The following is a 25961-nucleotide window of genomic DNA, read 5'->3' on the forward strand; positions in this document are numbered from 1 at the left end:
TGTTTTCTCACATGCGCCTTTTTTTTTCTCACAGGGAAGTGAAAGCGCTCGATGGTCAAAGAGAAATAGTTGCTCTTGATCACTGGCACTGCTCAGTTTGCGTCTCTTGAGAAAACACAGAGGAGCTGTAGAATTTACTGCTGACAACAAATCCTTGGCAGGGAGGAGAGTTGAAATATTCAGAGATGGCTTTTGGGGACGACCTGCGGTGCCCACAGGCTCATGCAGCAGTCATGCGGCTGCTGGACTCAGAGCTTCACCTGATGGAGGTCATGAAGAAGTGGATGGGTCAGCGGGCCAGGAGCGAGCGGGAGTTCTCAGTGCAGCTGCACCACATGGCTGCCATGGTGGAGAAGCTGGAGCGACCTCAGCTCGGTGCAGGACAGGACTACATCAGCCAGCTCAACAAGGTGAGGCCGTAAATATCACACTGCTAACTGATCATCAGTGGAGGAAGAGACACATAGACAATTTATTTAGGTGCTGAAATACATTTGCAGCCAACCTACACTTTAATTTTGTCATTGTCATATGAGGAAGAAACTGTTTCCTTATAAGAGTTGAGCCTGTGAATTTAATTCAGTTTTCAAATTAATTTAATGAAAAGCACCGATAAATTCGGTCATCAATGGAAAATACATCCATATATTGTGTAGTGACGGCTCAGGAGCCTCTGTGCACTTAAGTGAGATGTACAAAATGCACTGATCAGCCCAAAGTATACTGTAGCTTTTTCTTAATTTCTTTCAGGTAACCCCAACATTTCGGTTCTGCTGATGGTCCATAGTTTAAAATTGATAAATAAATTCATTCCCAAAACCAAATAAAAACACAACAGAGAACACACACAAATGTGCACAATATACTTAAATAACATGAAACTAAAAGTTGTCCCTTCACACGTCACTCCCACTTCTCCTGCTTCTCTTTTTGTCTGTGTGAACTTCAGGTTTGTATCTGATCATCACATCTACCTGGACTGTGAAAATTAGAGTAAATGTTGGACTTTTGACTCCTGAGTTACAACCAATAAGCTGATGGTGTTGTAGCACTACCTTTAACTCAGAGCTGTGTCTGCACATGTCACATAGATGTGTCAGCTATTTAAACCGGTTTCCATTAATTGCTACCAGTAGTAGGAAAATATGACATAACAATATGGCAGTCGTTGTTATCAATGAGATGAGATTCTGTAGAGCTACACAAACAAGAAACTAATCCAGAAACAAAGGTGAGGGCCACAGATCGGCCCTGGCCGAGGTTTGTTAATCTGGTTGAATTGACCTTTGCCATGTGTCTGTCAGTCGTGGGACGTGCTGGTCGCTCAGACGGACGCTCTCAGTCAGGTGATGAAGAAGCGCTCTGAGGATTTGCTTGACGGTCCCATCAGCAAACTGACGCTGCTCATCAGAGACAAACAGCAGCTCCGCAAAACCTACACAGAGCAGTGGAATCTACTGAGGCAGGAGCTCAGCAAGGTGTGTGACACACACACACTAAACTAAAATCTGATTTAAAAAAAAGAGGAGATGCCACTGAATACAATTCTATTTTACTTTGTGAAATTCTAACACAACCTTCACTTATTAATCATTGATATATTAGATAAATGACCACACATAACTCAGGTGCCGTGAAGAAATACTTATAACAAATACTTGTCAAGTAATTAACACCATTTCATCATTTATAAATAAACAGTTTTGTGTATAAAACGCTGTTTCTCTATATGGCAGTTGGTTTATTATAGTGCAGATGAAATTCAGACAGTTGTTGTCCACATCCCTGTGATACAATAGATCTGTGTAATAAGGTCCTGATACCAGCTGCACAGCAAATGTCACATCATTTCCTCATGGCTCTCTCATGTTTCATGTTCCACTGAGGTTAAGGCCTCTGTCCACTTCCTGTGTCTCTCGGTTTGTGTCGGCACAAACTGCTCGTTTGAAGCACAGTCATATATCTTCTGTGCTGTGAAAGATGCTGTTGTGTGTGTGTGTTTGTGTGATGCTGCAGGTGACCCACACAGAGCTGGAGAGAATGAGGAGCAGCTACAGACAGGCAGTGAGAGAGGCAGCTCAGGCTAAGAGGAAGCACCAGGAGGCCTATAAAGGTGCAGATGCCTGCCATAACTCACTTCTCTGATCAGAATCAGTTCCACACTGATGGCACAGTTTCTTTTTTTTTATGACAGCGGGGTGGCTGAAGATAGATGGTGTTGTATGATGTGTGTTGATCTGAAGCCCCCCCCAGAGACAAATTTGTCACATGTACTACTGAACCACATAAATAACCTACATGTGTCTCACCACCGTCTCATACTGTGTCGTCCTCTTCCCCTAAATGTGTGCAGATAAAGAGCGAGACAAGGCTAAAGACCGTTATGTCAAAGCTTTGCTGAGACTTCACGAGCAACATAACGAGTACGTCCTGTGTGTGCGAGCTGCTCAAGTTTACCATCAGCACCACTACAGTCAGATCCAGCCCGCCCTGCTCAGCGCACTGCAGTCTCTGCAGCAGGAGATGGTGCTCATACTGTAAGATCAAATGCACCCCACAGTGTGTGTGTGTGTGTGTGTGTGTGTGTGTGTGTGTGTGTGTGTTTGACTTTTTTTTAACTTAAACATCCAAATTAGAAAAGCTGGTACTGATACCTTCATTGTGTCTACGGTAAGAAAAACGAATCATATGAAAGGAGAGAAACAATAAAGTGATAATATGTGTTCAATATTTGACAGACAAGGCTCCCGTCTTACTTGTCACAGCTTGTTGGAACAAGTTTTTATGAGACAGGCTCTTAGCATTAATCAACTGCGCAGACTCTTGATCTGGAAATTCGTATCTACTGCTCTGGAAAAGAGCAGAATATCGTCACCAGGGGTAACAATACAGTTTAAATTTCCTTCAAATGCAGTGGTGGAGGAAGTATTCAAACATTGTATTTAAATAAAAGTTTAAATACATACAAAAAAAAGTAGTACATTATTTGCTTCCTGTGTTGGCACAACATCTTAAGAATGGGTTTGACCTGTAACCTCATTTTCCCCCATTGTCCTCTTGTGACACCACATGGAGAGTGCAGGGGCAGTTTGTCAGACTCGCAGCCCAAACATCCCCCAAACAATGAATCCAAATTCAGGTTCACTGTTCATTGCAAAACAAACAAAACATTTCAAAATGAAATGCAGAAGTCTAAAGTCCCTTTTATCTGCTATTGAGATTGAGGCTGACACTGCAGGTCTTTCCTGTCAAGCGTCCAGTATTATGAGCGTCTGCCCGTACACCATCTGAGGAACAATAACAAAATAAAGTGAATTTATATGAACTTAAATGTGGCTCCTACAGTTATGTTTAAGTATACCTAAAGTATCAAAAGTAAAAGTCTGCCTCCTACAAACCACTTTCAGTTTCGTCTTGACCAGTCATGCTGCTGAGTTTCCCTCTCCTTAAGGATTACTTTTAACCATATAAAAAACAATGTGAAGATATAACGCAGGGCATTATAAAAATGTAGTGGCATAGTAAGTACAGATATTTGTTGTTATATGTAGTGGAGTAAAAAAGTACCTGAAAATAAATCTAATTTAAGAAGTAAAGTACAGATACATGAAAAATGTATTTAAGTACAAGTAAATACACTAGTTTGAGTCAATGAACAGGTCAACATCTGTGCTTCAAGTGTAACACATGTTGTTATGACCTGTGAACCAGGAAGGAGATCCTGCAGGAGTACTTTGACATCTCCACTCTCCTCCATCATGAGGTGGTGAGGATCCACAGGGAGATCTCCTCTGCTCTGACGGCCGTCGATCCTCAGACAGAATACGACAGCTTCATTCAACAGAACAGGTCGACAGCCACAAACATTACAACCTCAGGTGTCCACTACGTAGAGCACTGGTGCCTGAACCTTCTCTCTGTGTGTGTGTGTGTGTGTGTGTGTGTGTGTGTGTGTGTGTGTGTGTGTGTGTGTGTGTGTGTGTGTGTGTGTGTGTGTAGGTCTGTGGGGGAGATTCCTGCCTGTGCAGAGTTTGATTGCAGTCTTCTGGAGGACAGCGAGCAGCTGAACCCCAAAGAGATCGAGCTGAACGACCTCACGCTTGAGACAATCCAGCACCAGTGAGAAGAAAACACTGCAAAATCACATCACTGAACTCCAATTTCATTTTTTAAACATCTCAACTAGTTCCTCTTACCCTCCCCCATTCTGTTCTGCCACCTATATCCTCTGACTGATCTGCATCATCTTCCTCCTCTCGCCACATTACTTCCCCCGTCCCTCTCTCCCAGACTCACTGCGGTGGAAGGGGAGCTGCTGGACCTGGCTCGGACTCTGGGCTCCCAGCAGACCTCTGTTGAACAGCTGGAGCTGGAGCTGGATGCCGAGCTGGAAGGTGTCAAAAAAGGCCAGAGGTGAGCGGACCACAGACACGAGCCAGAATCAGTCATCCTCTGACGCTGTATTCAGAGCTTCAGAGGAGTTTTAAACATAAAAAAATAAAACCACGCAGCCTTTTGCTAACTGCAAAGACAAATTGCCGAAGATATTCTCTGCAGGCAGGCCTTTCCATCTGGAGAGTTCAGTGGGCTCTTGGCTCGGCAACAGCTAATAGCCAGTGTTTTCTCTTGGGGGCAGTAAGTGCCTCATGAATTATAATGCAGTCATATGGTCTGAGATATGGAGCTCAATCCCCTTGTTTGTCTTGGTTGGCGAGGCTGTGTGAAGGTGTTAGAGGTTCACAGTCCTGTGGGAGGGAACGAGTCATTAACAAGCTCCTGGAGGACACACTCTGAAACAACGTGTGCATTTGCAAAAGCCCGATAACTTGCTGAGGCACCTGGGGAGCACACACAGGGGAGGTGGGGGGGTGGTGTTTGAGAAACGAGCGGAGGATTTGTTCGCGCTTTGCTCTGGATTATGAAATCAACTGTGTTAGTTTGACCTTGTGGGACCTGTGGGGAGACGTGGCTCGGGAATAGAGGGGATGTGGGGTGAGCACACGGTTGCTGGTTCGATGCTGCAGCCAAAGTGTCCTTGAGCATTCAGAGCAGCATTTAGACACTGAATTTGATATTGATATTATTTGCAAAGCAAGTTTGGAGGCTGTTATGTACATTTGAAGGACTTGCAATAACATGTCAGCGTTTGGCCTGTTCTCTTCTCACTACAAAGACACTCATCTGCAGCTTTTAATCACATCACATCATCGCTCATCTCATCTTTGTTTACCCAACTTTTCTCTAATCTGAACACTTTGAGGACATCTCACTCATCTGATCGTGGTGGCTGCGGGTCATGATAACAAGACTACTTGATACACAATATGTCAGATACTCTACCATTACTGACAAAAATTCATCAATTCATTTACCTCCCATTACGTTACAAACTGTTTATTCTCATTAATGCTGTAAATACCCTTGTTTTTCTGATGTTCTTCATTACACATCTATTGCACTTCTGTCCGTCCTGGGAGAGGGATCCCTCACATGTGGTTAAGAACACTGTCACACCTTGTTGAAGCCGTATGAGACAAATTGTGATTTGAGAATATGGGCTTTAAAAATAAAATTTGATTGATTGATTGATGTTGGCTTATAAGTTATAGGAATAGTTTTAGACATTTTGTAAAATTATCCTTATTCCCCCTCTTTGGTGAAAAGCTAAATGATATGACTGATATCACTTCCTGTCTGTAGAGCGGTTTTCAGACCCTTAAAAAAATGCCTGGTATATTGGGTTTGCTCATTTTCTGGAGATTGTCCCGGTCAGATGCGTTCACAGCAACAGGAACATTTCTGTAACATTCAGGTGAGGGGTGGTGCCTGGTTAGAAGGTGCAGGAAGCAGAACACCGGCAATGGCCCTTTAGTCCAAAGCTCTCGAATCACGTTTGTCTTTCCAAGTGAACCTCTTTGTCAGCGTCTTTCATTCTGAGATATATGTGGTCATCCAGTTTCGCATCTGATATGTATTAGAAACGTCATCATCACACCTACTCGCTCACTGTGCTCATTTTCTGGAAATGTTACTGCTGTATTCTCACGTGGGCTCACTCTGACATTTCACTATGGGGCTGGTCGAAAAAGTTTGGAGCAACTGAACCAGACACTCACATACAGCCCCTCTGGAAATATTGAGGAAAACGTCCAGACTTCAGTGCATTAGAAGTTCTTTGATGTACTTTATTGCTTTCACAGTGACACTCTCACAAGTCGAGATTACCAGTAAAGTATAGGCAACTACCCTAAAGACTCCTCAGGCCCCAGAGAGCCCCTGGCTCGCTTGGTCTGTGGGTCAATGACGTATAAGGATTTTTAATAGGCCAATTTTAAAATACAAAAAAAAAGAATATCTATTGTAATTATTCAAACATTAGGAATGTTGTGTACACATAAAATCATATAAAAATTTCAAATTATTTGATTTTAGTGTTTTTTCATCTAGATGGTTTATTTGTAGTTTTCATTTTTAAAATGTTTTAACATACCTTTCTCTTCTCTGAGCAAGATTCTCCGCTCTTGCTACAGGGTCAGAATTAAATAACTAATGGTTTTTGGAAATTTAAAGTGTGTACATATACGGGACAGGTACTACATATATATGGTATTTCTTTATGTATTTAAACCTTTTTTTAACAGAAGAAAAGGCAGTCGGACAGAAAATATAGGCGTCACGTCAATGACCCCTATGTCAATTTGCAAATCCTACAACATTGTTATATTGGACTAATTAAAACATGAATAACAAATAATAAATTTAGGAAGAAACTAATGATTATTTCAAACATCCCAAAACTCAAACACATGGAGTTCACAAAGAGCAGCTGCAAATTGTCACATCTGAGAGGCGGAAATCAGAGAACGTCGGCTTTGGTTCTTGATAAATGACCCGAACAAACATTGGTAGCTGATTCATTTCCTGACAACTGAGGAATTGTTTCAGCTCTAACCAAATTGCCCTAGAGGGACTTGCTAAGTGACTCATAATGGAGCTGTGGCTGCAGTGTGTGACGTGTGTGTGCTGCACAGGAACTCAGAGGTGACAACAGCGTCCACAAAGTGGGGGTCGGGGTGATGGGGATCAGATGGTGGTTGGACCCTGTGTCGATGCTGTAGCTTCAAGAATCTCTACAATGAAGACCCAGCTCAGTTGTGGTTTAGGATTTCAGAGGCTCTCGGGTTATTTGAGGTTTAATGCTCTTACATGCTCACCGGCTGACTAAGCGCTTGTTAAAGAAGCCCTATTATTGATTTCATGAATCAATAGGAAGCATCTGCAGACGTATTTGCCCAGACAGGCTCTTTTTGTGCTCCTGTGCTCTCGGATTGTGTCACTTGTGTGGTTTTATTGACTTTTTCCTCCCTTTATACTTTACCTTTGTGGATATAAAGCTGCTCTGTTTTAATCAGGGTCTACCAATTCAGCAAGAGACATGCGCTGGAGGGGTGTCGGCAGCAGGTCGCTCTGTCTCAGGGCATGAGGGCCAAGCTGGAGGCTCAGAGACTTATTCTGAAGGAGAAACTGGACCAGCTGGGCTCAAAAGAACCTCCGTCTGCTCTGAGACTGGACCCAGACAACGTTTCGCTTTCATCCAACTCAAGCAGCGTATGTTCTCTCTGTCACACGCTTTGTTTCCCTCCTAATCATATTAGTTCTGTCAGAGAGCCAGATGTGTTGTATTTACCCTCAAAAACAAGTCATGGTATAAAAAATAGTTTCAGACGTCTATGATCCAACATGGACGTCTGAAACTACTGTTGATACACAACAACAGTATGATACAGACAGACGTCTTTATGTAAGCATAAAGATGTCAGAACTCGTAAAATATAAACAATGTTTAGGGCAGCATGCTTTTTTGTGGTTAGCGCTGTCACCTCACAGGAAGAAGGTTTCCGCTTGGCCATAGTCTCAGAGTTTGCATGATCTCCCTGTGTGCATGTGTGTTTTTTCATTCTTTCTCTACTTCTTCTAAACCAACACACATTTGTTGAGAGTATTTCTCAGAGGTGAGGTGTCACAAGTCCAGTTCAATCCTCACGAATTGATTGATCCTCCGACTTGTCATGTAGTGACACCATCTGGTCAAATTTAGGCAACACGTTGGTTTGTGACCAAAAACAGTGAAATCCAAGAAGTGAACCTCTATATCCCTGCGCTCTCTGCCACTGAACACCTAAATACAGCTTTTTATAATCTTGCAAGTATCTTTACTCTGATAGAATGAGATTGATTTTATTTATTTTTTCCAGGAACACGGTCAAACTTCTTCCAAAATCCTGATGGACGGGATCATCAACAATCTAAGTGGCCTTTTTAAACCAAAGTGTGAGGTACGTTAAACAATTACACACCAAACGATGTAAAACAAGTGTTTATGTTTTATAGTGTGAGATCACATTGTACACACTGAACAGAATCTATAGTATTGTGTGTTGCTGACAGGAAGGACAGTTCTTTCAGTTGAAGGGCACTTTCTCTCCTCCATCTAACACCTTCCTGCTCTTAACTCAAACTGCCACATCTGTTTCTTCCCTCAAACCACACAGCAAACAATTCATCATGTTTTGGTGAAAGTGTCAGATTTTCAGAGCGTATGCCGTCTGTGCTGCTGCAGCTGACTCAGGCACATGATCTTTCTCTGGGGGAGTCGCATGCTCCTGAAGGCACCACGGGACTTATTGAGGTCAGCTTTGTCGGTCAAGCTACTACTAGCTAAATTCTGCCCGATCTAAAGCTATAGGTTTACTTCTCAGGCAGCCGGTCTACACGTCGTCGGTTTATCGCTGCAGACAGATGTTAGCACACAGGGAGCCTTGACTCAACTGTCCTGCACACAAACTCTCATCAGGAAAAGGCCTTGTGCTGTCATTCATTCATCTTTAAACTTTCAGAGAGAGAAAAACGACTGCATGTTGGCTCTAAAAGATCATTTTGGGCAAATAATGTTTTAATGTCCATAATGTGTTGGCCTTCAAGTCTAAATTATTTGAAGTGTGAACTACTTCCCTCTTTCCAACTCCCTGCTCAGTGGTACCCTGGAGGAATGAAGGGTGGTGCAGTGAGACTTTAAAGTATTACAGAATCTTCTTTGAACTATCTCTTTATAATCTTTGCAGAATCCTCCTATAACCATCCTCTATCTTTTCTTATTGTTTCATTATTCATGGCAGCTTTAAGGATTCTGCTTCTCCCTGCTCCTGCCTCCAGGTGCTTCCAGACCTCCCCCCGGTGCTGGATGTGGATCGTCCTCTGGGGCAGCAGGACTGGTACCACGGAGCCATCCCCAGACTGGAGGTCCTGCAGCTGCTGAAGACTGATGGAGACTTCTTGGTGAGGAAGAGTCAAGAGAAACAGGGTTACGTGCTCTCTGTGCAATGGGACGGATCCTGCAAGCATTTCCTAATCCAGACCACGGATGTGAGTAAATCTGAACGCTTTTAGAGAAAAAGACTCGCAGAAGCACATTTTACTTGATATACAGTACTGGTCAAAAAACAGCTACATTTGTCCAGCCAATGGAATTTAGAGTGTAATGTCTCAGTGTTTCTGAAATGTAAGATTAGAACAAATAAATCATTAGGTTTTTTGTAAATGAGAAATGAATCATCTTAAATCCTAAATCTTTACTCGTCCATCTGACAAACACACTCATGGTGTTTTTTCTACAACAGAACTGAAACAATTGTTCTATTTCTGTTGCAGAAGTTCCTATAAAGGTTTTGCACTTAAGGTTTGCTTTGGTTGGTTTCCACGGGGTTGAAGTCTGGACACTGTGCTGTGGGTCTCCCTATTAGATTAGAATGCTTTGTATTTGGTAAAATATGGTCGTACTGTTTCCTTCCCAGTTTTTTGTTATTATACAGGAGGAAGTTATGAAAGCAGGTGTAGTCTGTGACTATTTCCAGCAAACTAAGCTGAAGTTCCGATCTTTAAAGTGAACACAAATTTGGCCCAAGATTGGTTAATTTTTAATGAATCTAAAGATTAAAAAAGAGCAATTATTTTATGATTTGTTTTCATGATGTTGATGCATGTTTTTCTCCCACCTGTTTGATTGCAAAACAGTACACTTCTGTAAATGCTGCTCTATTTTTGTGTCAGTAGAATCTGTACCGTCTAGACGGACAGGGTTTCCACAGTATCCCTCTGCTGATCCATCATCTATTGACCTCACAACAACACGTCACCAAGAGGGCTGACATTGTGCTGAGGAAACCTATACTCAAGGTATTTAGCTTTCATATCTTCACAGGGATGGATATAATATAGATATAGATATAAGTTACTATCTGAATGCATCAATGGTTTCCACTGCTTGTCCTTGATTACCAAAGACACTGAAAAATGGAAACAAACCATGTACCAGGGAATAGCTGTTACTCTTCCTGTTTAAGCTGGAAACAGCGGCAGACAGTTTTGTAATCCGGTGGAAGAGGCCTCTGACTCCACCTTTACTTTTAGGTGAGGCCTCACTGAGGTAACTGTCCGTCTGCGTCGCAGTCCTGACAGATCGTGGGGTCGGCCACGCTGCTGGAACCGAGTGTCTGCTGCTCCGACACAGACACTCACCCTCTGAAACCGAATCAGGTTCAGCTGGAGTGGTCACAGGAGGGAACGGTGTTGGCACCACAGCAGATTGCACTTTGAGGCTGACTGCCGGCTGTTGCTCTGCTTCATCCCGGCTCTTTATGACAGGAGATTCAGCAGCAGTGGTTGTAGGAGGTGGTGGAGAAGTAAAGATGGCTGAGTCTGGATCAGTGTCCTCCAGACCAGGCTCCTGGTCTGGAGGTCTTCAGCAGTGGTGGTTGTGAGAGCTGGTGGAGGAGTGGTTGTGGTTGAATCCGGTACAGGGTGCTCCTCCAGACCAGGCTCTTGGTTTATGTCCTCATCAGGGGTTGTTACAGCCACCTCATCTGCTGACTGCGTGCAGTCTGTCTGAGGCTCAAATAATTGGCAGATCTTCTCTGCTGCAATATTGCTGATAATTCTCAGCACTTCAGGTGCCTTGCCTGCAGGACGTCCTGGGTGTAGCCCTGTCTCACACTCTCCTGTATGGACCAGACCACGTCGTGTCTGGTGACGCAGGATTGGGCGAACTGAAGGTCCAGTGAGGGCAGGGCTTTGGCCAACAGGTGCTCAACACCTTTGCCAACCCAACATCCATTGTACTGAGCTGCATGTTGAGGTTGGTGTTTGTAGGTTGGCTGCCAGAAGCTCTGCACCACTTTAGGCACCACCTCTCTTGGACCCGGCAGTTTGGAGCTGGAGGGCTGCTGCTGCCACTGCTCTGTCACACCCCTCGCGTGCCGATGACCTTAGGATTCTGAAACTCAGCAGGGATGGTTTCTGGAGACTCAAGCTGGAGCTGAACCCCCACACCAGATTGAGGATAAATAGGATTTCAGCGCCGTTGGACACCTCCAGTTCAAACTCCCAAAGCTGGACTCTCATTGAGCGTCTCTCCTGCTACTAAATTAGTTCAGTCATATCAGATGGGAGCTGGTTTGTTTGTTGAAGTCTCAAAAACTCAGCCAAGGCAATTTGAGACTTGTATGAGCGGATCTGCTGTGAACACTCATAAATGAGCGTCTCAAACAGGACCCTTATGGGCTTGTAGATGCCTCTGCTGCCTGCACAGTGTGATCCATGGAGATTTGTTTGTTGTCCATCACAGAGAAGCAGAAAAAAAGAAGCTCAGCGCTGACAAGTAAAGATCCTCCAGCCACACGTAAAGAATGTGTTCAGGGAGGAGAATGAGAGAAGAGTGACGTCGAGAGACCGGAGAATCAACATTCTAGAACTTTGGAACCAATTACATTAATTACAACCTATACCACACACACAACTACAAAGGACATTAATTTGTCTTACATTGATTGAGGCTTACTATAAACACAGTAAGCATAGCTACTAACTGCTTGACCTATATCCTTAACCTAAACGCAAATATAACTTAAAGCTAAATCTCACCCTTTTATAACATTTATTTACATTCATATTAAATGATTTACATTATGGGGACTTGTTTTATGTCCCAGAGTAAAGACAAGTTCCTGTAAAGTGTTTGTACGTTGTTGGTTTGTTTGTGTAGAAGTGAGATTACAAAAAAACCACGCAACGGATTTCCACAGAACTTGATGGAAGGATGTAACGTGCATCAGAGAAGAACCAATTACATTTTAGTGTGGATCCCGATCAGGGGACTTATCCAGGATTTTTTTTTCACTTTCTTTAATTCATTGTGAGATAGGACATTTTCCCGGGGAATAATTAATGGATTCAATGTAAAATCAGGCACATTCAGGAGACTAATACTTGATACATGTGTGTTTATTATTTGGTGCAGCCTGATTGAATTTAAGGGGGAACTGTTGGGCCCAATGCGATGCCATTGTATAGTTAGTCTAGAGGTTTCCTTTGTATTCTCTATAGTCTCTGTTCTTTTCTGTCCTCCTTTGCTGGTCTCACAACATAAAAGAGCAACATATCTCTCATTGTTTGTTTTTTAACCCCATTAGGACAAGTGGGTTCTGGACCATGATGATATTATCTTGGGAGAGCTTATTGGACGGGTGGGTATGCTTGACATCTGTTGACGGAGAAGTGAGCAGACACAAACATTTCATTTTGATTCCACCGATAACAAAGAGACAGGTGTTTTTCCTTCTGAAAATGTTTTCAACATATTTGCATGAAACTTTTTGGCCAGAGGACAAAGACGACATGCACAATGAGTCACAGTCACTTAAAACATGGTGCACTGTATCCTCCTCTGGCTTGAAAGAGATCTTCTCTTGTGATGGATACAGAATGCAAAGTAAAATATCTTCTGTAGTTCTGCTTTAAGCTGTCACGAGTCTTCAGTGGCTTGAATTATTCATTTAAAGTGGGAAATCTTAAAAGTTTCTATCTTACTGTACAAAATTCGACTTTATATTACCATCTCTTTGTTGTGGCTATTTGCCCTTGGAAATACAAAAAGCGCATTTTAAAAACTAACTGTGGAAGGTAAACACTTTGTGTAATTCCGACAGCCGCAGTCTCATATTATCCTCAGCTGAACAAAATCATCTCTACACAGAGGATGTACTGTAGATGCAGATGTAGCGTAAATCACTTACATTGATATTGCTTTGGGACGGGATCTCTTTATGGTCAGTGTGGACACCACAGCAACCATTAGAATTTATATACATCTTTATTTCCCATTTCATCTGCATAAAATTGTACTTCTGGGAACATTTCACCAAGGATATTGTCGTATGTTGAATTAGTTATTACTCTGATGAGTAAGAAAAAAAGTTTTATAAACACTGGAGCTGATCATGTTGTTGTTGGTGTGACACAGGGAAACTTTGGAGAAGTGTACAGTGGTTGTTTACGCGCTGATAAAACTCCTGTAGCAGTGAAAACCTGTAAAGAGAACCTGGCCCCGGAGCACAAGAGTAAGTTCCTGATGGAGGCCAGGTAAGTACACGCACGCACGCACGCACGCACGCACGCACACACACGCACACACGCACACACACACACACACACACACACACACGCACACATACGCAACACACACACGCACACACACCCACACACCCACACCTCTGTGCTCCTGTCCAGGATCCTGAAGCAGTACGATCATCCAAACATTGTGAGGCTGATAGGAGTGTGCACACAGAAACAGCCCATCTACATCATCATGGAGCTTGTTCAAGGTGAATATGATCCTGTTAGAATCCACATTTACATCCCGACAGCTTCAAGATTGAATGTGCCCTCATCACTCCATATGTGTGTGTTTGTGTGTAGGTGGTGATTTTCTCTCCTTTCTGCGACAGAAGAGTCAAAGTCTGAAGCCTAAGATTTTGATCAAGATGATAGAGAATGTAACAACTGGTATGGAGTACCTGGAGAGCAAGAAGTGCATCCACAGGTTGGTCTGCCAATCGATCCCTTTATTTTACAGTGCGCTAATAAGACGTATGAAACCGTACTTTATATCAAATGAGACCAAATTTGAAATGATATGATCTTCATTCGACTTGTTATGTCTTATTAGGGACAACTGTTTGTTTAATGTATAATGAAGAACACATCATTTCTAGTTTTGTATCATTTCTAAAGTACGGATTGTTAGGTCTCATCAAACCATCCAACCAACCAACTAGGTGTTTAGACAAAGGGATTTGTACATGGACTCGCTCAGTGGTTAAAGTTGTAAATACATTCACCTACTGTATTTAAGTACAACTTTAAATGTAGTTTACTTGAATAGCTGCAGGAGGTTTTGTCAGTTATTGAGTGGAGCTGAGGATCTCAGGAAGTGGACTCTATCTTGATGAGTTCCCCTGCCTCGGGTGAAGCACCACAGTGGTGGAGGTTGTTGTTGCTCCGGAGGAGAAGACATGAGGTTGTGACATCCGGCTCATTACTGGGTCGCTGTATGATTTGCCCAGCAGGGACAGATCAGATGCTCAGCCTGTACAGCGCTTCATGCCAACGCTGCTTCACATGCAACAACAGAGACATGACCAGAACGCCTGTTCTCTCACTCCTTCGAGTGCCGTCTGCTCTGTTGCTGTTTCTCTTCGAGCACAGCATCACGTTGTGTGTCTTTCACCATCTTTTCATCAGCCTCTGTGAAAACCCCTTCTCTCTCTCTGTTGTCTTTTTTTATGGTTTTCAGGGACCTGGCAGCTAGAAACTGTCTGGTTGCTGAGCACAATGTGGTGAAGATCAGTGACTTTGGGATGTCCCGTCAGCAAGAGGATGGCGTGTACTCTGCAGAGGGCGGCCTCCGACAGATCCCTGTCAAATGGACGGCTCCCGAGGCCCTGAACTACGGTACAGCACTACCCCCTGTGCCCTCCAGTCACAGCCAGACACACTTCTCCTCTTTCTTTCTGACAAATGGTCAATCAGAAATCTGACAGTGACCCGTCTGTGCCTTTGCCAATGCTGCCCCCTGCTGGTGTGTTCAGGTCGCTATACCACGGAGAGTGATGTGTGGAGCTTCGGTGTCTTACTGTGGGAGGCCTTCTCCATGGGAATGTCGCCCTACACCAGCATGAGCAACCAGCAGACACGAGAAGAAGTGGAGAGAGGTGCATGCTCGGATCAGACACTCACAATAAACTGTCCACGTGTTTGTGTTCCCTGCTCCTTCAAACTGGTGTCACACCTTTTCTGAAACATTTGTGACAAAATGACAATAACAACATGTTTCCAGTGTGCTTATATGTCTGATAGTAATAATAACTTAATTTATATTACTTATAAAAAAAGAAAGATACAAAGTGCTGTTCCTAAAACAGAGCAAAGTAACGAAAGACACAGAGGGGAAAAAAACAGGGCCGAAAATATAGACAAAATGAATAAAACACACTGACAAAAGTGACAGGAATCATCATAACCACCATTACATAAGTAAAACCAAATAAAAGTATCAGAATCAGAATCAAGAATTAAAAGCAGCTTTGTACAAATGTGTTTTAAGGAGTGTTTTTAAATGGGAGACCAATTCAGCGCCTGATCTCCTGGGGCAAGGCCTTCCAAAGTCCAGGGGTTTAGGGACAGATGATAGATCTGCAGCGTGTTTGGTCATAGGGGTAGAGCAGCTCGGAGATATAAGGGTGTGCCAAACCAGACAGGGCCTTAAAAGTGATTTTAAAAGTATTTTATAATCATTTAAAAATGATGCTGTGTGTGTTTCAGGATACCGTATGCCTGCTCCTCATGGCTGCCCCGTGGAAATCTCCAGGATTATGACCAGCTGCTGGCAGTACGATGCCAAACACAGACCATCTTTCAAGAAACTCCGTGCTGAACTTATTACTATATACAAAAAAATTACATAATACAAGCCTGGACGGTTGGAAGTGTGTTTTTTAGTTTTTCAGAAAAAGTGTTGAAATTCAGTAAATGGACCAGTTGGTGGCAGCATTTTTGTTTCTTCACCTCTTGCCCCTTTCACTTGTCTTTTCATGCCTCCTCCTCCAAAGAACAGAGGCTTGTTTTCAACACATCCGTCTTCTTTTAGACGGCACAAATTTATGCTAACATACACGTACGCCTTGTGTCTCATAACAGCACATTACAGAGCAGTTGAACATTGACACCCATTTCTGTCTGAGAGAAACCACAGAGACGTGCTGGGGGCTTAAGTGGTTGCTATTGACTTTAGTTCTGTAAGTCTGAAGCCTGTGGGAATCCAGGACTAACACAACACATTTTAATGGAGAAATTATCGAAAATGAAAAGACAGGCTTATGTAACTGTCTTTTTACAGAGCATTTTAACTTAACTCTTCTAGAAGTAATGTCATGTGAAATGTGTCACTCATAGCGACACACCCACAGACAATTATCACACTGAACTTGTTACTCCGCTCAACAGTCTTTTAGCAACAACGACTTACCGGGTTCACTCTTACAGCTCTCATCCGTTTCATTTCTGGATGCAGCTGTCAGCTTATTCCATTGAAAAAACAAACACTGTTCTGCCAAGGCCAAAACAGGGCCAACAAATTCAATCAGACCACATAGAAATCAGTTTGCTGAATGTGCCCTGATATTTTCATCAGGATCCATGCATTGTTCCCTGCTAATCATATACAGCAATTTACAGTTCTCTGGTTAGGGAATCAGCCTACAATTGTGTAATTTAAATAAAAAATATAATACGTGTAATCTTTGACTCTTAGACACATGGGTACATAATGTCCTTTGAAGGCGTCGTCTCAGCGGTACAGGGTGTGTGTTTGTTTGTGTGTGTTCAGATTCTTAAACAAACAGAACTTGTTTTGATTACAACAGATTTTTTCCTCCTTCACAGTTCACACAAACATGTGGAGGCTACTGACGTTTATGAGTTTGGGTAAATCATACTTGAGTAAAAAAAATGTGGTGAGGACATGTACAATCATGTAGGGCCTTTACTGGCGTAAAACAATTTTGTTAGCTCACCACTCCGAGTTAAGCATTTCTGTGCGAAAGAATTTAAACAGAATAGTACTCATTGCCTCTGTTGGTTGGGTTGCTTAGGTGTGTGCATCAAAAGAGATGATTTGTAAGAGTTAGCTTGAGAGTATCAAGATAAGACAATCAGAGGCAGGGTAGGGGAAGGTTTTCAGTTGCCCTGGGTGAGAAAAAGTATGACGTAAATTTCACAGTTGGAATTTGTCATTTACGAACTCTGCTTTGTGCTTTTAAATCAAATTACAAACCAAACAGGTTTTACTACAAGCTTGTGAATATCCAATCATCACTAAAGTGTGTAATGCAGGAGAAATGATATTGACATTTGAGGCGTATTGATTGATTCACAGCTTCACTCATATGAGAAAAATCTTAAAACCTTTAACATTTCCGGTTAATTACCTTTGAGTTAACCTCAGCTAACCTTAACAAGCAAAGATGAATACAGATGCTCATGCTTCATTCAACATTCACTGTTTTGACAGTTTATTATGTAATAGCTGCACAAGCAGGGCATTGTCTTCCCTTACACACATATAGAGTGATGAGGGCACATTAAGTCTCAAAGCTGTTGGGATGGAAACGTGGTTTCTAACAGGATCATATTCACCTTGAATAAGCTTCATGATGATGTAGATGGAATGTTTCTGTGTGCACACTCCTATCAGCCTCACAATGTTTGTATTCTTGGACTGCTTTAGGATCCTGGACAGTAGCACAGAGGTGTGTGTGTGTGTGTGTGTCTGTGTGTGTGTCTGTGTCTGTGTGTGTGTGTGTGTCTGTCTGTCTGTCTGTCTGTGTCTGTGCTGTGTGTGTGTCTGTCTGTGTCTGTGTGTGTGTGTGTGTGTGTGTATACAAAATAACTCAACAAAGCATCAACAGATTTTGACCAAACTTGGTGTGATTATTAATTGGTTCGGTGTCTCCATATGATTAAGTTTTAAATCAATACAAATATGGTGTGAATAACAAATTACTCTGCAAATGTTAGGACTGAAAAGACATTGTAAAGCTTACATTGATCAGAAAATGATTCCTCATCATATGTTTGGATAGCATAGTGTAGGTAAGGACCTATTAACATTTTTATCTGAGATGACTATGTCACAAAAGATTTCTCCTTTCAACCCTTCATCCACTCTGTGCATTTCACAGCCAAAACTGAAAGCACTCTTGAGTAGCGGAATCTTAAATGCTTCAAATGCTTAAGCAACGTGATGATACTCCCAGTGCACATTAGATATAAGTATGAGGAAACAAGGCAGTTAAAAATGTAATCGTACTGAGTACTATAGTAAACATGTTTCATCTAAAATCACTGACCACAGTCTTATGTAATTGCTCATCGCCACTAACTAAACAGACAGACACTTTGCTGTGCACGCATCTAAGAATGTAGGCCTACCTGTATTTTTTCCGAGTTTTTATAGTGAGTGAAGTGACGAACAGTTAGGACACAAACCCGTGGTGAACACGTGGAAGACAAACGATCATGGACTTGTTCTATTAGATAGAACAAGTCCATGATCCATTTGTCAATATTAAACTCTACTTCCAAATTAGCAGAGAGGTGCTACACCTGCTTTGCTGTCTTAAATATTATATATATTATTATGTGCTTACTTGTGCTACTACTGAATGGAAAAAATTGAACTTTGAATTAACAAAGCACAATTGAATTTCACAGATAGTGACAAAATTATGAAATTATTATAACTTGACAATTGAGAGAGGGATTTAAAAAAGCCCAAACAAATTATACATGGATAATGCCTCTGTAAAAACAGATTTTAAGACCTGATGAGAATAATATATTTATTTTGTTTATATAAATATATATATATATATTAATAAAATAATGTTAATCCAGTTTCAGACCCTGTAACCATATTAACAGATTAAAACTAATGATTTATCACTGTGAAACACAGGCAAATCATTATTGTCACTTCTGGAAACTTTCCACTACTTCAGGGAAATCTAAACATACATAAGTAGCTGCTTGTCTAGACAGCATTTTTGTACCTGCAGCCAAATGATCGTCACTTGTTTGACAGGATTGGTTTTGTAAAGTCTGCACTATTTTGTTGTTCGTTTACTCAAAGAACAAGAAGAATATATTTAACTGTCTATCTAATGTTACCACTTATTAGTGTAGAAAAAGATCTTCAGCAAATCAAAAAGGTTTAAAATGCTTATAGTCTTGTGAAAATGTTCTCTTGCTGTATAGTGGGCAAACCAGTCCTGACTGCAGCTGCCAGCTCATAACTACGGTTGCTGTTGGAATATCAACATCAAAACATAACATCTGAAGGACTCAAGTAGAAAAACAACCACAAGGACAGAAAACTTTCAAATTGTTGAGACAAAAGCAAGTGACATGGTTGCGTGACAGTGACACGCCAGCTCATGATGGGTGTGTAATGTCATGGAGAGGTTACTGTGGGTTGTTACACAACTTTCTGCAAACCGCTGTGATCCATCGCTGCTTTGTTGTCCTGAACATCCTTGGACCAGAAGATTAGTGTTCGCTCCTTTAAGCCTTATTTAATAAGGATTAAAATCAATATCACACATGATCTTTTCTGTTTATCAGAGACAATGCCTTTTCACCTGTGCAAGATGAGATGCCAACAACAATTTAATAATAGTCCAGCAGAGAATAAAAAACATGAAATATAGATGGATGGACTGACAGATAGATGGATCCAGCAGGTGATTAATGGGATATATGATGTCCTCCATGTAATTCAACAGTTTGTCATCGCCTTGGTCTTCACCACATTCAAGAGCAGATGAGACGACAGTTCCCTGCAGTGATCATGTGGAGCTGACAACCTGTTCAGACGCTCATCCCCACAGCGACACGTATCTGTCAGGTTGGCAGTAATTCAGGAGATTGCGGAGGCGTCTAGCTTATGACTTACCGTAAGCACGATGGACTGGATTGTGTTAAAGGCACAAGACAAAGGAGAGAACATGATTATCACTGTGCTGCCTGCTTTGCTCGGATGAGAAAGGGCGTGTTGAAGGAGGTAGAAGATTGCGTCGTCAACTCAGATCTAAAGGCCCCGGTCAGAACACTGTGGGTTGAAATAGCTGCTCACCTGCACCAGAGCAGCAATGGCAGTTCACCCTGGACTTTCCTGATGTGGGATAAGAGGACAACTGGGCTGACATCTTTGAGTGCGAATTGAGACGACTGCTTTAACGCCAGAACCAGGCAGGATGGTTTCTACAGCAGCTACTGTACTATATATACAACATTTAACAGCATAATAAACTTTTATGTGTGTAGCCTGTATTTTTATTTTTTTACCAAAATACCTAAAAAGAAAGAAAGAAAGGACAAGAAATAAAACTTGAAACAGAAGGACGATAAAAATGTTGTTCACTATTTTCTTACTATCTCCAACATTTTGGATATTTTGTAACTGGGATCTGCTTGGAAAATCATCGATTCAGTCAGAATTAGCAGGGAACTTTATGATTATCTCAAAAATAAAAGAAATGGATAGAATGCTTAAAATATCTGTTAAGCAATCATAAGGTCAGTCTGGTGTGCCGTGCATTTAATTAAAACCACGCGGGAACCTCCTCTATTAACAGCCAGGCTGTTGAGGGGGGAAGAGGGTGTATTTAAACATATATACAGGGGACGTCACATTTCCCGTGACGACAGAAGGAATAAAGAGTTTTTTTCAGAGCTGCAATGAACACAAATCCTTTGTAATTGTTTCAGAGTAGAAAGGCAAAAAATTACCCAACATGCTCCCAATTAGGCCTTAATGTCAGGTTCAAATTCTTTTCTCAGATGAAAAACACCTGCACAGAGGAGGGCGTGGCACCTGTCACTTAACACCTTTTTACTGAAGGAATGACTTGTCAGTTTTATTTCTTTCAGCTGCCTTAAGTGACTGCTCGCTCATTTGCATTTGGATCTGCTGCACCAGTCGAGCACATTCTGTTGTCACATGAGTGTCTTATGGTGTAGAGGCCCACGTCAGGATAGAAGACATAAATGTGGGGTATTGGTTGAAGAGAACATACATTATCTTGCTACACTCCAAAAAAAATGTTATTGCTCTGGATCTTGCTCCAGCACGCTCCTTCCTAATTGATTAATTTGAAAATATTATTCTGATATTAAGTCAGATATTTATGTATTTTCCTTATATAGAAATGATCTTAAATGGATTTTCATAAATTTTATAGCCTACAGAATAACGTGTAAAGTGACCTCTGTGCAATAATGTCTTGATTAAAAAAAATAATATATATACACGGTCTAACAACATAATAAACTATTATTTGTGTTGTTTTTTACCAAGTTACAAAATGTGTTAAAAGGAAATTAGATAAAGAGCATAAATGCATGAGAAAGAAAAGAGACAAAAAATGTATCAGAAAACATATGGATGATCAAACGAGCTTGAAATGTGATTTAAGGGGGAACATGGCAAACAATATCATTTAGCCTAGATGAGCGACTTAAACAAAACAGTCAGCTACAAGCTACATGTGGTCACTCTGGTGTGCTGTGCATGTATTTAAAAGCATGTGGGGTCAAATGTTGACACCGTCCAACACCGTCCAGTTTTTGCCTTAGGATGATTCCTCTTAGTCTTAAAACCTGTAGTCTTCTTCATATCATGCCACACATCCCTCACATCCCTCACATTGTTCTGCTGTTAGGAAAACTTTGAACTAATGTTGATGTTGTCTGTGGACACTCTCAGTCATCATGGTGTTGGTATATCCAAGTGCTAAAAAACAGGCCAATTGGACTTGGTTGAGTTTTTTGAAGACGTTTCACCTCTCATCCAAGAGGCTTCTTCAGTTCTAACTGACTGCTGGAAGGTCACCCTACAGGTCATTAGGAGTCGTTGAGGTTCCTTGAGAGGCTGGACCTACCCTGCTGCTGGTTTCACTGGGAGTTGTTTATGGGGCATTAAGAGTCATTGGCCGACTCGCCCCCTAGAGATACCATCTCTGAACAGGAAGTTTAAGACACTACCTATCAGCCACATACCATACAGTCCTGATTTCCATCTCCAGTGAGTTTCACAACAATTCATACCTTAGGACACATGACCCACAGTTATTGGATATGATGTTGATGTTTTCCACGAAGACATTTATATAGTGCATCATCATAGAGTTAATGTTGTTTCAATGGGGCTCACAGAGCACATCCCAGTCCGCGAACATCCCTCAGAGCATCTCGAACTTTCATGTGTACGTTTTTTGAAAAATGACAAGGCGGGCAAGCTTCTGGCCCAACAAGCCAGGGCTGCAGGACTTATTTACCCTCCAAAGAACGGAATGTATGTCTGCTTATCTCCTTAGGAAACAAATGTAAATCAGTTGTTTGTGTTTAGATTCCTCTCTCTCCTGCGCCTACAGAACCAGTCTTAACTGGTTCTGAGAGACAGCCTTAGTCCTCCTATATAAGATGCTTGCATTTGAGTGTCCTGCATCTTCACTCTGAGATCCTTGTGACTCTCTGTGTTGATCCTTTCTGCAGAAAGCCCCTATTAAAATACACGTGGATAACTTTGGTGTTTCCAGCCTCTTGTATTTCCAGATTTCCATCACAGTTTCCTAGTTGACAGCAAGGTAGTGGAGGATCTATGCAGGCCAATTTCAACAAATGAGATTATGAGTGCGATTACAGCTTTACAGAGTGGCAAATGACCTGGTCCGGATGGATTCACGGTTGAATTTTACAAGACATTCACTCCACTCCTCTCTCCAGTTTTGCGTGATATGTATAATGAGGCTTTGTCGCTTGACCGTCTCCCTCCAACTCTGATTAATGCTACAATTACTCTTCTCCTAAAAAAGATAAGGACCCTTTACTTTGCAGGAGGGTTAGACCCATATCACTACTAAACGTAGATGACAAATATTTTAGCACTCCGCCTCTAGCATGTTTTACCAGGGATCATTTCATCAGATCCAACAGGCTTCATGTTGGGGAGGCAAACATTCCACAGCACCAAAAGACTTTTAAACATACTTAATGTACCTATAGCTCCAGCACTCCAGAGGTGGTGGTGTCGCTGGATGCTGAGAAAGGTTTTGACAGGGTGGAGTGGGACTTTCTCTCTGAAGTGATGGACAGATTTGGTCTTTGTTCAGGTTTCATCTCCTGGGTCAACAACCCCCTTTCAGCTACACCATGGCACAAGAAAAGGTGCCTGCTATCCCATTTTCTGTTTGCTGTTGCCATTGAGCCACTGGCCATTTGGCTGCGATCTGAGGAGAAATTTGAGGGCACAATACTCGCCTGGGAACAATACATAAGCTGTCACTCTATGCCGATGATTTACTCCTTTACGTATTGAATCCTTATAGTCACTCCCAATAGTTTTAAACATTTTAAAACGATTTGATTTAAACTATCAGGTTATAAGCTTAATTTTGGGAAGATCTAATTGTTTTTGGTTAATAATCTAGCAGAGGGATTGCCATGTGATATAGGCCCTTTTAAGATAAAGGTAAAAGGTAAAAAAAGGTTTTACATATTTAGGTATTTTTATTACAAAATCCCTAGCGGACACTTTTAAACAGCAATTTTTTCCCTCTACTTAAAAAAGTTGAAGAGGATTTTGTCAGTTGTTGTACTCTACCACTGTGCTCTGTTCTGTTCTGCCCAAGTTCTTCTACCTTTTCCAACATATTCCTACACTTATTACAAAATGTTCTTTTGCCAAATTAGACAAATCAATATCTAATTTCGTCTGGGGCAGTAAAACGGTGCAAATTATTCATTAAGTTTTACTTATTTGTTTCTCTAAAATACAAACAACAGACAAACAGCAGCTTATAAATGTAACCGAAACAATGTTCACTTCTTAGTCACCTGCCCAGTCAGTCAGACTGAGGCACATGATGCCTGTCACACCTCCGGATGCATGTGCATGAACTTTAGTGGCGTGATGAACCATGTGAGAGACAAAGATGCCGTTTGACAAAGTCGGAGTTCTGTCTCCTCTTCAGATTGTAGCACTGTGACTGAGGGTTATCACTGAGTCAGATCGTCCTCAGGAGTGTTCCTTCATTTTCTGTCACCAAGAAAAGGCCGACTGGCTGACGCTCTCATATCTCTGCGGCATCTGATTGTGTTACGTACTGTCCCTGCCCCATTCTTTGGTTAGTCACACTTCCCGGGATACTCCAAGTGCATCAAATACAAAAAGTATGAAACACTTAATTACCTTTCATTTCTCTGACCCAACACAAAGTAAACAAGTTAATAAGCCCTGTCATAATGATCAGTTTCACATCCTGGGCTTGCTTCTTATATGTCTGTCATCTCACAATAGAAAATATTTTGCAATGAAGTGCAATGAAGTATCAAACGCAAATTGATTCCAAAGTCAACAATACATTCATCATGTGAAAAGGAATTTTTTAATCAAATTTTGTTATGATTTATTACTTTTTGACTTGCAGGTTTGACATTGTTTTCCAAACAGACCGTGACAAATCAGTAAATTTGTGCACACACCATATGTGAGCAATATGTGTATGCGTGTGTACAGTTACATTTTTTCTGAAAAACACTTGCTTGTGTGTGTTTAGTCTTTTTTCAGTCTGGTGTCTTCAGACGTTGTACAAGTGTTAGTAGGTAACTGGCCTGGCATGTGTTTCACCTCTCATGGGAGGTTTCAGGTATTTAACGTATGGGGGTCTGTACCTGTGTTGGGAGTTGTTTTATTAACCAGGCTGATCGTTGACCAACGTACACTTGTACAACTTCTGAAGATCTTGTTTTAGATTCAGCTCTGGTGAAAGGGAACAAACCTGAAGAGCTTTGTCGTTTGAATAGTTGTCGTGCATCGAACTGTGTCTCACTTACCTGTGGAGTGACAGCAGCTCATAATATCTCCAGGCGCATCATTCTTTGGCTCGGAGTGCCCAAGGCAGAGTACAGCACAGCATGTGACAGAGAACATTGTTGAAATGCCTGCTGCAGATAAGATCTGAAACCTCCATGCTGCCCTCCTGTCACATGTTTAACCACTACGAAGTGAAAATGTTTAAAGGCAACACTTTATCACCACTGTTGTCCTTCATAAATTTATATTCCTTGAATTTATTTTGGAAAGATTGTAGTTATTTCTGGTTTCCTGCAGCATTCATTTAAAATGGTTTGTTTATTCAAATGTTCCTGAAAGGCAGAACCTTTTACTTAAAGTTGACCTTTCTGTGACAGAGCCTCGAAAATAACCTTGTGGTCAAACAACATTCTTTGTCCTCTCTTTCTCCACTGTCTTTTTGAGAACTTGTTGAATCTGAAGCTTGAACATTGAAGGAATCAGTCGTTTGGTTGAATTGGTCGACAGTGAGGTTTCACGATGCTGCTTCGTTTTAAAGAAGATTAAAAAGGATCTGCTCCTTTAGTTTTATTTGAGTTCTGACAAGAGTCTTTTTCTTCATGCCTTAAAGTTTGTAGTACCGTAACCAGCTGTCTTCATACTTTTACTAGAGAGATTGCAGATATTTGTTATTATGGGTTAGAGTGTGTCGACTAAAAGGCAAACATGGTAACCATTTATATCTAATTGTACAACAATAAAGAGTGATGGCACATTGACACCGATTTTAGATTCAGGAGCTGATGGCGTCTAAACTACAGTCAACACTTACAAACCTGTTTGTATCTAATAACTATGGAAACCCATCTCCAGCAAGTAAAGACAAAACTAAGCAATGGAAATTATAAAGATAAAATGATCAGATACTTTCAGATAGATTTTAACTGTTATGATATATAACTTATAATTTCCACATACAATGACTGTTTTAATGACTTGTGAGAGTAGTAGTGGATTTAAACATCAGCATGCTGACAGGTGTCATGGCCGACGTGATTCCGTGGAAATATGGTTTGTAGTTTGATTTTTTCTGCTTGCTTCCTGATCATGTGAGCCGGTGCTCTGTGGTGTCACATGCAGAACCTGCAATGTCACGCCA

General features: G+C 41.5%; 1 protein-coding gene across 2 annotated transcripts; it reads left to right on the top strand.

Annotated features, from left to right (window-relative positions):
* Nucleotides 1-16688, top strand: fes (FES proto-oncogene, tyrosine kinase). 2 transcript variants are annotated; one of them, XM_047341068.1, is made up of 18 exons: nucleotides 1-410; nucleotides 1305-1478; nucleotides 2017-2113; nucleotides 2354-2537; nucleotides 3712-3849; nucleotides 4000-4119; nucleotides 4291-4413; nucleotides 7395-7608; nucleotides 8256-8336; nucleotides 9214-9423; nucleotides 10111-10233; nucleotides 12525-12578; nucleotides 13355-13473; nucleotides 13621-13715; nucleotides 13810-13933; nucleotides 14687-14844; nucleotides 14982-15104; nucleotides 15715-16688. In XM_047341068.1, the coding sequence occupies exons 1-18, from the start codon at nucleotides 186-188 to the stop codon at nucleotides 15855-15857; spliced, it is 2505 nt and encodes an 834-aa protein (XP_047197024.1). In that variant the 5' UTR covers nucleotides 1-185; the 3' UTR covers nucleotides 15858-16688. The 2 variants fall into 2 exon arrangements, with proteins under 2 accessions (XP_047197024.1, XP_047197025.1); XM_047341069.1 differs by having other exon boundaries at nucleotides 2-410; nucleotides 7413-7608.
* The last annotated feature ends 9273 nt before the right edge of the window (nucleotides 16689-25961 follow it).

The sequence above is a fragment of the Hippoglossus stenolepis genome, chromosome 1, assembly GCF_022539355.2.
Source record: "Hippoglossus stenolepis isolate QCI-W04-F060 chromosome 1, HSTE1.2, whole genome shotgun sequence".
Taxonomy (NCBI): Eukaryota; Metazoa; Chordata; class Actinopteri; order Pleuronectiformes; family Pleuronectidae; genus Hippoglossus; species Hippoglossus stenolepis.

What these genes read in the sequence shown, in the direction of transcription:
- fes (XM_047341068.1), top strand. Translation starts at nt 186, where the DNA reads ATGGCTTTTGGGGACGACCTGCGGTGCCCACAGGCTCATGCAGCAGTC. An exon ending in TGAGGAAACCTATACTCAAG is followed by an intron (nt 10,234 to 12,524) that starts GTATTTAGCTTT and finishes TAACCCCATTAG; the next exon opens with GACAAGTGGGTTCTGGACCA. An exon ending in CATCATGGAGCTTGTTCAAG is followed by an intron (nt 13,716 to 13,809) that starts GTGAATATGATC and finishes GTTTGTGTGTAG; the next exon opens with GTGGTGATTTTCTCTCCTTT.